The 16,328-nt window shown below is 39.7% G+C and overlaps 1 protein-coding gene across 7 annotated transcripts in view; it reads left to right on the top strand.

Moving 5' to 3' along the window:
- Positions 1-16,328, top strand: part of CLASP2 (cytoplasmic linker associated protein 2) — a 325,025-nt gene that overhangs the window by 32,057 nt on the left and 276,640 nt on the right. For all 7 annotated transcript variants that reach the window (XM_074988197.1, XM_074988200.1, XM_074988203.1 and 4 more), the window contains exons 2-3: positions 1,551-1,629; positions 15,885-15,988. In XM_074988197.1, coding sequence (XP_074844298.1) covers positions 1,551-1,629; positions 15,885-15,988 — 183 coding nt within the window. The remainder of the gene's footprint in view (positions 1-1,550; positions 1,630-15,884; positions 15,989-16,328) is intronic.

The raw sequence follows: 16,328 nt of genomic DNA on the forward strand, positions 1-16,328 counted from the left end.
CTTTTGTTTCTTCCACAACTTCCATGAAGTAGACAGGATTTGAGTCCTTTAGTGGTGTAGTTCTTTTATATAGAAGCTAAGATTATCTTTTCCAGCCTGGACCACCCCCCTGTTTCAAATCTTTGTCCACCAAATATGACTTCATGTGTGTGGGGGGCAGAGGGGATGGGAAGCTGGGGACAGGGAGTCAAGAGGCCGAATAACATCTTTATAGGTTCTTTGAGCTTGCTGGAAAAATCTTGTGTTATGCTGCAAGTAAAGCAGCATCCATTGTTTGTATGTTCCCTTTGAGAATTCTTCATTGTATATAGATCCTGTGATACTCCTTGGTAGTGTGGATTGCCTTTAACTGGCTATTATGGCTTCTCCACTGTTATACCTCAAAGGCTCATTGTGATTGTTTGCAATCTTACAGTGTATTACAGTAACATGCATAACAAAACTTCATAACTTCACATACAATCCACAAGGGTATCAGTGTTCAACAGGTCAAGCCTCTTAAAAATACCTCACAAGCTTACTTTGCACAAGACATATCACAGTTACGTAACAGTGGTGAGGATAGGAGTGCTAGGGCCAGAGCTGTCCCGTCCATTGACTCGTTCAGGGCATGCGCCCTCAGTCTTGTGCTTTGGGGAACCTGCGTTTCAGTAAGATGTGGGGGGCCCACATGCCATGGGAGCCAGAGGCTGATCTTCTGGCCCTGCTCCTCTGTGCCTTGCCTGCTACCAGTGTTGCTTGGGATGTGGGTGGATGGCTTAACTTAATTATTAAATTAAATTAAAAAAGTTTAAATTATAGTAATTTAGGCCTTAGCAGAGGTTGTCATAATTTCAAATTTAATTTTAAAGAGCTTTATTTTTTAAAAGAAAATATTTATTTTAAACAAAAAAAAAAATCCAGTTGTATCTGTTGCAGTTTTAAACTACACATCAAAATATGGAAGATGGCATGTGAATACTCAGTGAGTATGTATTTTAATATTGGAAAAAAGGGAATAGAAATAAATTCACAAACTTGAAAGTTCTGGCAAGTACAATAAGGTATCATTAAATGTGTGATTTCAGCTGCAATAGTGAAATGTATGTAGACAATTGGACAGAATGCCTTTTAAAAATAACCTCCTTAGTTAATAGGTCATGTGACCTAGAATGATCTTAAGACCTCATATCAATTTAATTTTCCGCATCCGCTATTGACTGTATTTTTTGTTCCATTAGCAAATTTATTTTAGGTAAGTCCTGTTCGATTTTAAATGTGAAATCAGTTAAAGGTGAAAATATTAAAATGCTGCATTCCTAAAAATTGCACCTTTTTGGCTGAAGAATGCAAGAAGCACTTCAGATTTTTCAGTACATCGTATGACATAAACTGTACTAGATTAAACCTAAATGTAGTATAGAGTAAAATGAAGAATTATTTTGTATAAAACCTTTAAAATAATTGTAGTTTTTAGAATTTGAATATTGATCAGTTGATAGATTAGAATATTTTAAAGAACTGTCTAGTGATACGTTATATACATCTAATACTTGATTTTATTTCTGCAGGTGGCGTTAGTTGGATTAGATGTTCTAGGTGCCTTTGTTGACAGATTATCAGGACGCTTTAAATCCTATGTACCAACTGGTGAGTGAAAAACCATTCAGTTCTCTGTCCAATTAAAATGGATAAGCACTTTTTTCAGTAACTATGACCCTAATATATGACAGAGGGAGAATCTGTATCTATAGAATGAGGGTTTGCTTGTATGCCCCCTTGGGGCTCGACTTACAGATACTAAAATTAACTTGTCAATGTTATATATGCACTGTATCTTGATATTCTAAGATAGCTGTAGTGGGATTCTTAAAGATTACAAGAATTTTTTCTTTACTGATTTAAGCTACTCAATTGCTTACTCTTCTTTATCTAAAATTATATGACAACTTAATTGTATTACTTAAAAATTGTTTTAGTAAATTGCAGTTTCTATTTGTACAAGAACTTAACCAGGTTTCCAAGTATATATAACTTGATTATATGGTCACAGAATCCATCTCTTGCTTCAGAATTGTGCGGTAGGATTAAAGGTTTCTTAAAACGAAACATTAGCCTGTTATAGTTGAAAAGAAACCTAAAAATCTACTGATTACAAGTGGGTGTGGTGATATCTGTCCAAGCCTTCAAATTTCTGAGTTGTCTGACCTGACTGCCCCATTCAACTTATGGGGTTTTGCATTTGAGCCTAGATTAATGTTGATACTGTATTTAAATGTCAGAACTATTTATCTACTGGTCATTTTAGCAGAAACATTTATCTTAATGTACTTATCCCACAGAGTGCTCATAGTTTCCCATTACTGAATTTTACTTTACTCAAACGTTAAAGCCTCCAGTTCCCTTCCTCTAACAACCCCTACTTTCACACATTTTTAAATGCAGTGTAAAATTCACCAGTACATTGAAAAATAACAAACACAAATTGCCTGTGACTGCTGATTTTTATTACATAACATAATTCATGTATCTGAAGCTGCCACAAAATATGCCAGCTGCTCTGGAATACTGCAGAATATAGGTCAAACTTCTTAAAGAGGAGTACCAGAGAGAAAGCTGTGCTAGTCTATATACTATCAAAACAAAAAAGCAGTCAAGTAGCACTTTAAAGACTAACAAAATAATTTATTAGGTGAGCTTTCATGGGACAGACCCACTTCTTCAGACCATAGCCGTACCAGAACAGACTCAATATTTAAGGCACAGAGAACCAAAAATAGTAAGCAAGGTTGACAGATCAGGTAAAAATTATCAAGGTGAGCAAATCAGACAGTAGAGGGGCAGAAGGTGTGTGTGTGTGTCAAGAATTAGATTAAGCCAAGTATGCAAAAGAGCCCCTATAATGAGCTAGAAAATTCCCATCCCAGTTCAAACCATGTGTTAATGTGTTGAATTTGAATATAAAAGAGTTCAGCAATCTCTCTTTCAAAAACTGTTGTGAAAATTCCTCTTCAGTAAGATGCAACCTTTTAAGTCCTTAACAGAGTGGCCCACTCCATTAAAATGCTGGCTGACAGGTTTGTGGATCAGGAGTGTTTTTATGTTTGTTTTGTGCCCATTAACTCTTTGTCTGAGAGAGTTTGAAGTCTGTGGAATATACAAAGCATCTGGGCATTGTTGGCACATGATGGCATATATGATGTTAGTTGAGGAATATCAGAATGTGCCCGTGATTCTGTGAATAACCTGGTTAGGTCCAGTGATGGTATCTCCAGAATAGATACGTGGACAAAGCTGGCAGCAGGCTTTGTTGCAATGAAAAGTTCCAGGACTGGAGTTCCTGCTGTATAGACTGTGGTTGTGAGTGAGAATTCTCGTAAGGTTGGGAGGTCGTGTGTAGGAAAGAACAGGGAAATAAAAGGACAAATCGACAGAGCCAGACGAATACCGAGAGACCAGCTACTCCAAGATAGGCCCACAAAAGCCAAGAACAGAACACCGCTGGTCATTACCTACAGCCCCCAACTCAAACCACTGCAACACATTATAAAAGACCTACAACCTATCCTTAATCAGGATGCTACACTCCAGAAGGCCCAACGTGACAGGCCTGTTTCTCCTACAGACAGCCTCCCAATGTCATGAGGATTCTCACCCACAGCCACAGTCTATACTGGAGGAACACCAGCCCTGGAACTTTTATTTCTGCCTTCCATTTACTCATACTCAAATGGCTGAATTGTTTTTGTTGTTGTTTTTTGTTTTTTTGTTTGTGTGATTTTCAACCCCACAATAAAATAAGAAAATACTTTCCCAGACCTGAGTTCCATAAAATTTTCCACCCAGTAGATGAGCATTTGGGAACATAAAAAAAAAATAAAAATGGGATTAAAATTTTAGAACTCAGTATCATTTATAAGTTTGTCAAGACATTAAATAAACAGTTATGTCAGACGAACGCAATTTCAACAGAGGTATAAGACTGTAGATTCAGAAGTGGTTTTCCAGAAATGCTGAGGACAAGCTGGTTGATAAATTGAGTTTGTTACTGCAGCAAAAATCTCCGAAAATCAGAGCAGTAGTATTGGATATGTTGAGTCATTTGTCTGTCTTCAGGTCACTGCTATGTCTGGTCAAGCTATATCGACAAACATGAAAATGGGGACATACTCAAAACAGCCATATAAATAAATGAAAGACATGGCCAGTAAGTAAAAGCACAAAAAATGTGTGCCGGAGCCCCAGTTTAACAACCAACTCTTATAGACCACTAAATCTTTGGCCTCTCGCCACTAAAGCTGCTTCCATAAATGAAGCATCAGCCAAAACACTAGCATTCTACAGAATTTTGCAGTTCACAAAATTGTCCTTCTTGCATGTTGTAGCTTTAAGGTGCTAAACTAATATGAGTCAACTAGTAATAGTCATGCTCTCCTTGCAAACATTAATAAAATATTTACTGACACTGGGAAGACGAGTAAAAGGCACTCCCTCGGGCTTATACAGTTTCTCTGTGATGTCCATTCTTTGATTAATAGTGCACAAAAATAGAAAAGTGTAAGTAATAAAGCAGCGCATATCGCAAACAAAGCCAGAAACAATCACTGAAAATAGGAAGGGGGGGAAAAAAAACACCTCCCAGTGTAGACAAGCCCAAAGAGTAGAAGCCCCAGAGCACGTTGGCACAGGGCATTGGATTCTGTAGCCTGAGCCATTCTTCAAAGAACTTGCAAATCAGATCTTCACCCTAAAGAAGGCCTAGTCTTTGCTACTTGTGTACACCCATTGACTCATAAGAACCAGCACTGTTTACCTCCTGCCCCCAAAACAAATTCTAAAATGGGTCAGCAACTCCAGGCCTGGGTTTCAAGATTGGCGCGCAAACTGATTTCATTGGCATGCAAGGCAGGAGCTCAGCCCCTCTCCTTCTCCTCTTCCACGCAGCTGGGAACTTGCCCAAAAGACCAGCTAATGCTACCAACCACCACCTAAGTGGTAAAGCTTTGCATGTTTTTTAATGAAGCTGTTGTGAGTAGGACTATTGGTGACTTTATGTATGATCTGAGTGCCAGTCATAATTTTTAAAGATCAAAAGGTCAAATTTTGGCATGCTACCTCGGAAAAGTTGCTAACCCCTGTTACGGGATCAATGGTAAAGTTCTTCTAGTTTTAACAATATACCATGCATGACTTAATGATTTTTTCTGAAAAATTACCAAGATCAGAGTTTTCGGATATCTACAATACTCCAAAAATTCTGTTAAAAGAATCCTTTTCTTTCTTAACCTTAAGCCATTAACCTAGATGAACTTTATTTGAAATATAATCCTGCAAATGACATGAGCTGGGTCTATTCACAAAAGCAGTCTAAATGCTTTACAAACACCAACACAAGTGAAGTCACATCCTGCATTAAGAGCAGCTAATACAGAATCTTTCTGTTCTGGATTAGTCTCCCACCAAACTAAATTTTAGCCCAGGTTTTAACAAATGCGCCATGGCCAATGGCAAGCTCTTTATCTTGCCCTCCTGACACTAAGTGAAAAATAATTTCATCTGGAACTGCAGTGGATTCACCGTTTTGTGTTTGCTGTACAAATCTGACAGTGGAAAATAGCAGGGTGCTACCTTATTTCCCCAATCATATTTTTCCTGCCATATTTCAGATTTTGTATTTGTGACCAGTTATTTGGTAATTAATACCAACTCCTCCTCGCTCCATCCTCAACAAGAAATGGTAAGATACACTTGGGCTAAGCTCCCTCTGATGCAGTAATGAGAGAAGGGAGTCTCTCAAAGAGCACCCCATCGCCCACATAGCCACATGCCTCTCATGTCCCAACATGACCTACCTCAAATGTTGGCAACCCCCGCCCCCCCACACCCCACCTCGCTGCCCATGCAGTTTGCTCCCCTGCCAGCCTAGGAGAGAGTGCTTTGTCTCTTCTCTGCACCAGCAGCTTCAGCTCAGCTAGAGCTGCTTTGTGAGACAGAAAGGGTTTGACTCTTCCCACAGTTCAGATGAGAGTGAGTCAGGACACACTAAACAACCCCTCTCCCCCAATCCCCATCTTAACCACACAGATTGGCAGTACCCACCCACCTCCTCTTTCCCCTACCTACACCCATGTAGTCTGCTCTGCTTGGCCCCAGCCCAATTAGGGTCTGGGATAGAATCCTACCTCTGAGTTGCAGGCCCCAGCAGGCGAAACCCATTTGGCAGTCAGAACAGGAGGACAAACCACAAACTCCCCACCTCCACCTTACCAACTCCAGCATCCACCCACCTCCTGTTTCTCTCTCATACCCCACACAGCCTGCTTTCTCCTCCATCCCAGCCCAGGAGGAGAGTGCTGGGTTAGCTGCAGCCAAACCTGTCTGCCCTAATCAAACTAGGCCTGTCTCCTCCTCTGGGAGACAGAACACCCCAAACTCCCCTGCCTTCTGACTTCCTCCACAGCCACTACCTCATTCCTTCTCTACCGCTTGGGTGAGGGTAAGCTCCTGTATCCTCAGCACAGAGCTTCTGCAGCTGAGGAGAAAGAACCCCTTCGTGGCAGCCCTGGGTGGGGCTCGTTAAGTGGCAGGCTGATTAAGTGGCTGTGTGGCTGCACTTGGATGCAGCTTAGAGCCAGGGTGAACAAACTTGTTACGTCAGGCCCCACTCTTCATCTCTGCAGTTAGCAGCACCCCTCCAACCTGTCTAATGTAATCCAAACTGATGGAGTTTGGTTATGTTTATATGGTGGGGGGAACCCTTCCATGCATGTCAGAAAATAAGTATGCAGAATGTAAAAATGTTGTTAATTGGTATGTAAGTATGAGTACAAATGCATAAAAACAGTAACATATTTCAACATTTTTAATGAGATGGATGAGCCAGAGATCTAGCACCTGATCATTCTGTGCCCTGCTTACAAAATTTCCTGCCCCTGCTCCGTGCAGGCCCACCCCTCACTTTGCACAACCATGGCTTAGAGGGAACCTTCTGCAGAGCTCTGTCAGGAGCCCCATGCTCAGCAGCTGAGACACACCAGCTGCAGAGGATCCACAGGTGGCCAGGAGCTGAGGCTGGCAGTTGGAACCTGCTACCAGTAGCTGGGATCTCTGGGCAGCTAGGAGCTGGTGCTATGGACTGAAAACAGTGAGTAGTTAGAGGAGCCCATAGCTGGGACCCTGGGCATGGGGTTAGTGGAGATGCACCCTGAGTGGCAGCAGGCTGATCATGGGGCCATGCTGGGTGCAAAGTCTGGAGATGCTGCATGTCTCCCCTGCCACTTCCCATGTCTGCAGAGACCCTCTGACTGTCAGCATTTGCCATTCCCTGTTCGGAAACTTGTCTAGTTTGGCACTGATCACGTCCTGAAGATGCTGAATTAGAGGTGTTCAGCCTGTAGTGTTGATATATATGGGGATTGTGAGAGGGCTTCTGTTTCTTGAGTGAGAGAGAAGCATAAAATTTCTGAATAGAAGGTAGGATGGCTATGTCTACAGCTATCTGTCGTCAGAAGTTGCTGTTGGAAGAGATCTTATGACAAAATTTCTGTCAGCAGAGCGTGCCCCCCCCCCCCCCAAAGCCGATCGAAAAAGCCATCTGCGCTGTTGACAGACAGTGGCCAGACTGCCTGGCCCTCTCTCGACAGAGCAACCAACCAGAAGCAGTGCAGACAGGGCTGTCCAGTGACCCGGAAGCCCTGTCTGTTGACAAAGGGTTCCCCAGAGCGTCCACATGGCCTTTTTGTTGACAGGTTCTATCAAGAAAGGCATTCTGCCTCAAGGGGGAGAGGCAGAAGGCTGTCAGCGAAAGTGCTGTGTTTGGTTGGCATACCGTTGACTAAATGCATTTTGTGTGTAAATATTCTGGGAGTTTTGTTGGCAAAACTCTCTTGTGTAGGCAACATGTGTAGCAACTCTGAATGTTTTTCTTAGTGGATATATAGGTTCTCTAATTTGCTGCTTTGTGTATGATTTTCTTGGATCTCATACACCCAGGCTACGTCTGCATGAGAAGCCTCTGTCGACAGAAGCCACTGTCAGAAGGGATTTCTTGGCAGAACTTCTGTTGACAGATTGCATCTGTGCATAAAAGCAGATCAAAAGAGCAACCTGCTCTGTTGACAGAGAGCAGCCAGACTGACAGCCCCCTCTCAAGAACGGCTGACCAGAAGCTCTGCAAACAGGGCTGCCTGGTGAACTGTAAGCCTTGTCTGTAGACAATAGTGCCCCAGAGTGTCTACACATCTGTTTTGTCTACAGAACGCTGTCAAGAGAGGTGTTCTAGCTGAATGGGGAGAGGTAGGTTGTGCCGGGTTTTGTCAACAAACTGTTGACAAAGCGCGTTTTGTGTGTAGACGCTCTGCAGTTTTTTCCTGGCAAAAGTGTAGTTTAGCTGGGAAAAGCCTCTTGTGTAGATGTAGCCACAGAGTAGAGATGTAGAGAACTTTTCCTATCAACTCTTGAGTATTTCTTTGAAAATTGAGAATGCTGATGCAAGGTGTTAATTTCCCCCATTACTTTTTCTACACACACACACACACACACACACACACACACACACACACATTCCTTTTTCTTCGTGCCCCCCCCACCCCCCCAGGAAGAATGGAAGGAAATGGTGAGAGAGGCATCGGACACCAACGGGTGCTGAGCCCATGGTTATTGATGATGAAGACCAGGAAAAAGTCTTTGTGATTTGCCATTCTTACTCAAACAGTGTCCCAGTTTGTATGTAGCCAAGTATGATCACTTCTCGTATTTAGCACCACTCTGTCCCATTATTCTGAGACTAAATTGCTACGCATTTATATAATGGTATTGGGTACATTTTTAAGTCCACCCTAACCCCACTGGAAATATGTCTGCCTTTTTGGGGGGTGTGTGTGTGTGTGTTTAATTAAATAAATTGAAGGGTTTGTCTCATGTTAACAGCCCCGCCCCCTAAAAAACAAACCGTGCGTTTCCTCACTCTATGCCTTCTTTGTATTTTTTTTTTTAAACTATTGGAATGTTCTTATGCCTGATACACTCCCAGTAGTTACTGAACTAACACATTACCTAAGCATAACATGTCAAAACATGGACCTGTGCAGTTACAATGGAATGTAATTCTTTAAAGGTGGGGCAAGGGAGATAATTGTCATTTATGGTATTTGCTCACATAAGAATAAAAAATGGTTTTATTGAGTGAAAGTAAAACAAAAGCACTGTTATCTATGTAGCTCTATGCACTACCTATATTCAAGAGTTAGGTTTATCCAAAGTCAGTAAATACAGTAGTTACAATGCAGCTATTTTAATATGACTGGAATTGCACAATAGTAATTTTGCATTGTGGTATATCATAGATAGAAGGGAATGAATTGAATTTCCTTGGCAACAGTCTTGCATTTTAGTGATGGTATTTTATAATGTGATGACCCATTCTTTGGAGATGATTGAACTGCTCCACAACCAAAGAGATTATACCTTAAGGTACCTAATAAGTCATAAAAACAGAGCTGTATTCTAGAGAAATGAAGCAAATAAAACACTTAAGAGGTTTGTTCTCGAAATAATGTTGGGCTCTAGTATAATTTAACACCGATTTCACAAAGGTGTGATTAAAACAAAATCCCGAGATTACATAAACATGGATTTCTACTTTTTCCATCACATTCTATGATTCATAAAAACAATTGAAGTATTTTTAAATGAGTGGTATGTAAGAGGTTGAAAAAATAAAATAAATGTGGAGCAATGCCACAAGAAGAGTGCTTTTTGAGGCCCTGTATAACTCATTTTCCGTAAGGAGTGAAGTCTGTTAACAACACCCATGAGATTAATTTTACACTTTCCTCTAGCCAGTTGCTTTATTGAAGGAGTTCACTCATGTTGAGATTACTTGATCTGTGGCTATGAACAGAGCAGAATAGAAAACCAGTGTTCCTCTGGTAGTATTAAGAACATAAGAACGGTCATACTGGGTCAGACCAAAGTTCCATCCAGCACAGTATCCTGTCTGCTGGCAGTGGTCAATACCAGGTGTCCCAAAGGGAGTAGACCGAACAGGTAATGATCAAGCAACCTCTCTCCTGTCATCCATCTCCAGCTTCTGTCAAACAGAGGATAGGGACAGCATTTCTAACCCACCCTGCCTAGTAGCTGTTAAAGGACCTAACCTCCATGAATTTATCTAGCTCTTTTTAAACCCTGTTATAGTCCTAGCCTTCACGGCCGCCTCTGGCAAGGAGTTCCACAGGTCGACTGTGCGCTGTGTGAAGAACTTACTTTTACCTATTTTAAACCTGCTGCCCATCAATTTCATTTGGTGCCCTCTAGTTCTGATATTATGGGAACAAGTAAATAATTTTTCCTTGTTCACTTTCTCCGCAACACTCATAATTTTATATGCCTCTATCTTATCCCCCCTCAGTTTCCCCTTTTCTAAGATGAAAAGTCCTAATCTCTTTCATCTCTCTTCATATGGGACCCATTCCAAACCCCTAATCATTTTAGTTGCCCTTTTTTGAAACTTTTCTAATGCCATTATATATATATATATATATATATATATATATATATATATATATAGTATTCAAGATGTGGGTGTACCATGGTTTTGTACAAGAGCAATAAGATATATTCTCGGTATTACTCTCTATCCCCTTTTTAATGATTCCCAACATGCTGTTTGCTTTATTGATTGCTGCTGCACACTGCATGGATGTTTTCAGAGAACTGTCCATGATGACTCCAAGACCTCTTTCCTGATGAGTTGTAGCTAAATTAGCCCCTGTCATACTGTATGTATAGTTAAAACAAAAAGCAGTCAAGTAGCACTTTAAAGACTAGCAAAATAGTTTATTAGGTGAGCTTTCGTGGAACAGACCCATTTCTTCAGACCATAGCCAGACCAGAACAGACTCAATATTTAAGACACAGAGAACCAAAAACAATAAACAAGGAGGACAAATCAGAAAAAGATAATCAAGGTGAGCAAATCAGAGAGTGGAGGGATGGGGGGAAGATCAAGAATTAGATTGAGTCAAGTATGCAGACGAGCCCCTATAGTGACTCAAAGTTCCCATCACGATTTAAACCATGTGTTAATGTGCCGAATTTGAATATAGAAGTCAGCTCGTCCACTTCTCTCTCTCAAACGGTGCAACGAGCTGACTTTTATATTCAAATTCAGCACATTAACACATGGTTTAAATCATAACAGAGGAAGCCGTGCTAGTCTCTACACTATCAAAACAAAAAGCAGTCAAGTAGCACTTTAAAGACTAGCAAAATGGTTTATTAGGTAAGCTTTCGTGGGACAGACCCACTTCAGACCAGAAATGGGTCTGTCCCACGAAAGCTCACCTAATAAACCATTTTGCTAGTCTTTAAAGTGCTACTTGACTGCTTTTTGTTTTGATAGTGTAGAGACTAGCACAGCTTACTCTGTGTATGTATAGTTGTGCTTATTTTTTCCAATATGCATTACTTTACATTTATTCACAGTAAATTTCAGTTGCCGTTTTGTTGCGCAGTCGCTCAGGTTTGTTAAATGTTTTTGAAGTTCTTCACAGTCTGCCTTGGTCTTAACTATTGCTCTAAGGCTATAGGTTCCTAAAATATCATCAAAGTTAAGGCTGAGGTTTGCAGAAGTGATTAGTAATTCTGGGTGCCTCAATTTTCTGTAGCCATCTTGGGGCTTTAAAAATTACTAGCCATTTTTAAAAATCCTAGCCTGAATATTATCCTGCACGAAAGTAGCTTTTCCTCAGCTAATAATTCAATATTTAATATGAAGCCAATGTAACATCAACATACAGTTATGAAACAATTTCTGTTTAGGAATTTTTTGTCACTACCCTGAGAGCCAGTGGCATAGTAGGAACATCATGATGATTTTTATTCTTTACTCTCTTCATTCTCTCCGCTGTCAACTGAGCAATACAGAATACAACAGAAGGCATGCCAAGTAGCATTAAATGGACACTCTTCTCATCCCTTAAAAACCTGGACTTCGCAGATGATCTTGCTCTGCTATCACATACCCAGCACCATATACAAGAAAAAACAAGAACATGGGCATTCTTCCTGGCAGTGATGGTGCTCATAACTTCTTGGCTGCACTGTATCATTAGATCTTGGTTTGTGATTGTTCTGGGCCAAAAAGATATGGAGGATTTTTCCCAAGGCAAGTTGTATGGTATGAAGATGGTTTGGCTGTGTTGTATTTTGTTATTTTGCAATATTCTGCACAATAAAGTACTGTACACAGCTTTGATAAATCTTGATTTGTTTTGGTATTGTATTTTGATGATTTCCAGACTATTTAAGCCCCTGAAGATGTTCTCAGCTTTATGGATTTTCTGGGTTTTGTTCTGGATGTCCTGACTTGTTTAGCTGTCCTGTCTGATGGGTCTGTCCAAGTATGTGAACATTTTTACATTGGTGATGGTGAGGCAGCATTAAAGGTCATAATACTTCAGTTGACTTTTTTTGTCCAGTTTGTTGGCCGAATGCGTTGAGTTGTTTTCTTGTATATGGTGTTGGGTGTATATACTAAGAGAAGGGGATCATCTGCGAAGCCCAAGTCTTCAAGGGATGAGAAGGTTGTTCATTTAATGCCTCTGGGCATGTCTTCTGTTGTATTCTGTATTACACAGGCTGTGGCGGTGTTGGAGAGGATTGCAAACGTAACACACCTCTAATGTATTCCTATCTTGATTTCAAAATTTGCGTGTAAAGTTGAAGTACATGCTTTTTATAATGATGACTGTGTGGACAGGGATTTCATATGCCTGTATAATGCACCATAGACTGGTCATGTGAATATTATCTCACAGTCTATGAAGTTTATGTAGAGTTGTCATTGCGATTCTAAGCATTGTTCTGTGGTAGTTCATACAGTGAAGATCTAGTCTGGGCATCCGTAACTTTCTGAAAACTGGTTTGCTCTTTTTTAGAATGCTATCAACTCATATACACAGCATTATGATTTTACACAATACTTTGCTTGGCACAGAAAAAAGTAATTAAAATCAGTGAGAGTTCCTTTCTTTGCTCTATTCATTATAACCTCATTGGACTACTCATTTGGCGCTTCTCCCCTTTCCCAGACTGATGTAAATGTAGGGGCCTGGATAGGTGCTTCTAATTTGAACAATTCTGCATTCAAGGTAAATCGAGTTATCCTTTCCAGGAACTTTCCCTTGTTTTAAGGATTTGATGTCTTGGACAAATCCTTGGATTTGATGTCTTGTCTCTTCCTTAAGTGGGGTGTCTGTATTGATATCAATATTTTCTTCTGTCTCCTGGCTATTTGCTTTCTTTTTAGGGGGCGCCCTGTTAAGAAATGTTTTTGAAATGTTCTGTTCAGTGCATCCTTTTTGTTATTTTTCTATTTTGATAGGTGACTTCAGTTTTCCTGGATGAGTGTGGGTTTTTTTTGTGTCTGCTGTTTTACCACTGACAAGTTGTCATTTTGTAAATGGTTTCTTGTTCACCAAGAACAGCTGTATTCTCTTCTTGTTGCCAGAGTATCAACATAATTTTGTTGGTCTGCTCTCACAAGGCATTTGGCCTATATACTTTTTTTTTTTTCCTGGCAGTTTTCGTTTTACTTCTGGCATTTTCTGTCTAACTTTATTTTCATTGCTTATTGGTTTCTGTGATGTTCCATGTGTAGGGTGTAATCCACTACTTTCTTTTCTGCTTGTAGCCTTGATAGACCTCACTGTTCTGTTTATAAATTGCTGTTACTTTGTCCCACTTGTTGATCTCATCCGCTTTCGCTTCCTCTTTGTTAGTCTACAAGTGCCTGAAATCTGTTCTTTAATTGCAGAATGAAGTTCAGGGGGCTTGGATTTGTCAGTGTCTTAACATGTATGTCCCTTGTTTGGTGGATCCACACTTCTCAATTTTAGCTTGATGGAGGCTGTTGCTAGTAGTGGCTGCTGCCAGCATTTGCCCCCTTTTCGATGAGCGTCGACGTTTGCTACTGATCTGTCAGTCTGGTTCTTATTTTTGCCATTTGGAAAGCACCATATCATCAGCTCGTGAATTTTACAGTGTTGAAATAGAGTAACAGATGACTAGACCATTCGTAATTATCAAGCCTCTCTTGATTTTCGTTCATGGTTCCACATCCATGTCTTTCCATTGCTCTGTCATTGTTCGTTTTGTACTTACTGACATTATTATTCAGGTTTCCCTTGAAGGATAGGTCATGGGATGGTACTCCCTAATTTTATCTGTAATGTAAAGTACGGTTTCTCCTTTACCTCTCCATCTCTATCATTTGTCAGCATATAGCACTGACTAACCTCAAGAACTAATGAAAATAGTGATCCTTTCTTAGTAAATATAAGGCCCTGCCTTGAATAAACTTCTTGTCTTATATTTGTAAATCTGAAGAGTTAAAGCTGAAACTATCAAAAGACTTACTTGCGTTTCTTGAGATTATGTTAAATACCATGTGCTGCCTTACAAGGCTTGTCATGAAGTACACCTTAAGTATGTGCAAACTGAGCAGGGGAGAAACAGACTGAACCAAAAATCATTTTGAGCACTTTCTATAATGCTTCTTTTATTATAACAGCTTGAAAATATTTGCATTTTACCATCCTAGGCACCAAATGTCATTGTTAACATTTATTTATTTTGATTTAAAAACAAGACAAACTGTTAATGAAAAGAAAATGCTTACTTTGGGCTAGTGGATGAGAATAATCCTGCAAATTTTTGCTTGCTTCAGTGTAAGATAGCAAATGCATGGTATTTAAGTGTTTATCCTATGACATCCTACAGAAAAGAGTATCAAATATGAGGGCAGATCCTCCCATTGATAGATAACTGTTTTGTTTGTTAAAGAAACAAGTGGGGTAATGGTCAGTTTTCAGAATGGAAAGAAGTAAATAATGGTGTCCTCCCTGTTGTAATGCTGCCTTTTAATCACAGTTAAGTTGAAGTTTGGGAGTTCAGCTGATGAAAGATTTTGTAAGTCTGATATTGATTTCCATTACAGCTTGTTTATTTTGTGACTATCTTCAAGTCATTAAATTTATTGCTGTTAAATAATACAGGTTGACCCTCTCTATTCCAGCGCGCTCTCGTTCAGCAACATCCGTAATCTGGCATGATTTTAGTTAGCCAGATGGCCATATCCATGCTAAGTGATCAAGTTTCTTGCGGTCCCCTGAAGTTTGTTTTTAGCTACCAGTCCTGGCTCTGTGTTTTCAGCTGTAATTTACCGCCAAATGTCTTACAAGAGCTCACTAAACAGTGGAAATGTTGGTAATGGGACTAGTCAATATTGATCTCTTGTGGTCTGACAGATTCTGTGGTTTGGCATTGATCAGGTCCCAAGGGTGCTGGAATAGAGAGTTTCAACCTGTATTAAGGAATCTTGTGTTTAATATTTTGCTTTATACCCTGATTCTTTTGGAAGATAAAGCTTTAATTCAATTATACATATTATAATTCTCTACAGATTTTAGTAATTGTTATGCCTGGAAAATAAGGGAACTACTAAAAGTTTTTAAAAATAATTTCCAGGCCTGTTTTTGAGCTGGGGCAAAATGTTCTATTTCTGAAATAATATAGACTGAGAAGTCTTTGACACCCTCTTTTTGAAGATGAAACTGAAGTAATATATATGGTTGGTGAGAAGGAAAATACTATCTTTGTCCTAGCCATTTTGATAGCCTTCTGTTTCTTAATTCCAGTCCAATACATTGGTCTTAAATATGTGTGACACAAAAGTGATTAGTGGCTCATTTCAATATATCTTTAAAATAGTTTGAACTTGTTTTAAATGATGTCTTGATTTTTGAACTAGAAGAAGTATCTTAATTTTATATTAAGAAACATTTCTTATAAAGTGGTTATTCTTAATTTGAGGAATACATATTTTGTTTTTTGTCCTGTAGTTCTTCTAGCATTGATTGATCGAATGGGAGATGCCAAAGACCAAGTTCGAGAACAAGCACAGAGTCTGATATTGAAATTAATGGACCAGACAGCAACACCCATGGTATGACAACTTCTGGAAATTCATTTTAAGCTGTGATCTCACGCAGTTTACATTTGATCTTAACTTGATACACAAGTTGTTTGAATGATGTGAGTTAACTATGTGTGCAAGTTTTAGGTGGATCATTATCTGTGTGCAAGCAATGTAACTCAGCACTAAGCATACTGTTTTTTACATTTATATATTGTATCAACAGTAGATGTTTTCATTTCAAGATGGCAAATGTATTTTAATTAAGCATGTTTGAAACAGATGGGCATGGATATAAATTGATGATTAATCCTTTTGGACTCCTAGTGGAGCATAGGGACTCCACAGTCATTCTCCATCTCTTGCGATC

Source organism: Carettochelys insculpta, chromosome 2 (genome assembly GCF_033958435.1).
Source record: "Carettochelys insculpta isolate YL-2023 chromosome 2, ASM3395843v1, whole genome shotgun sequence".
NCBI classification, from domain to species: domain Eukaryota; kingdom Metazoa; phylum Chordata; order Testudines; family Carettochelyidae; genus Carettochelys; species Carettochelys insculpta.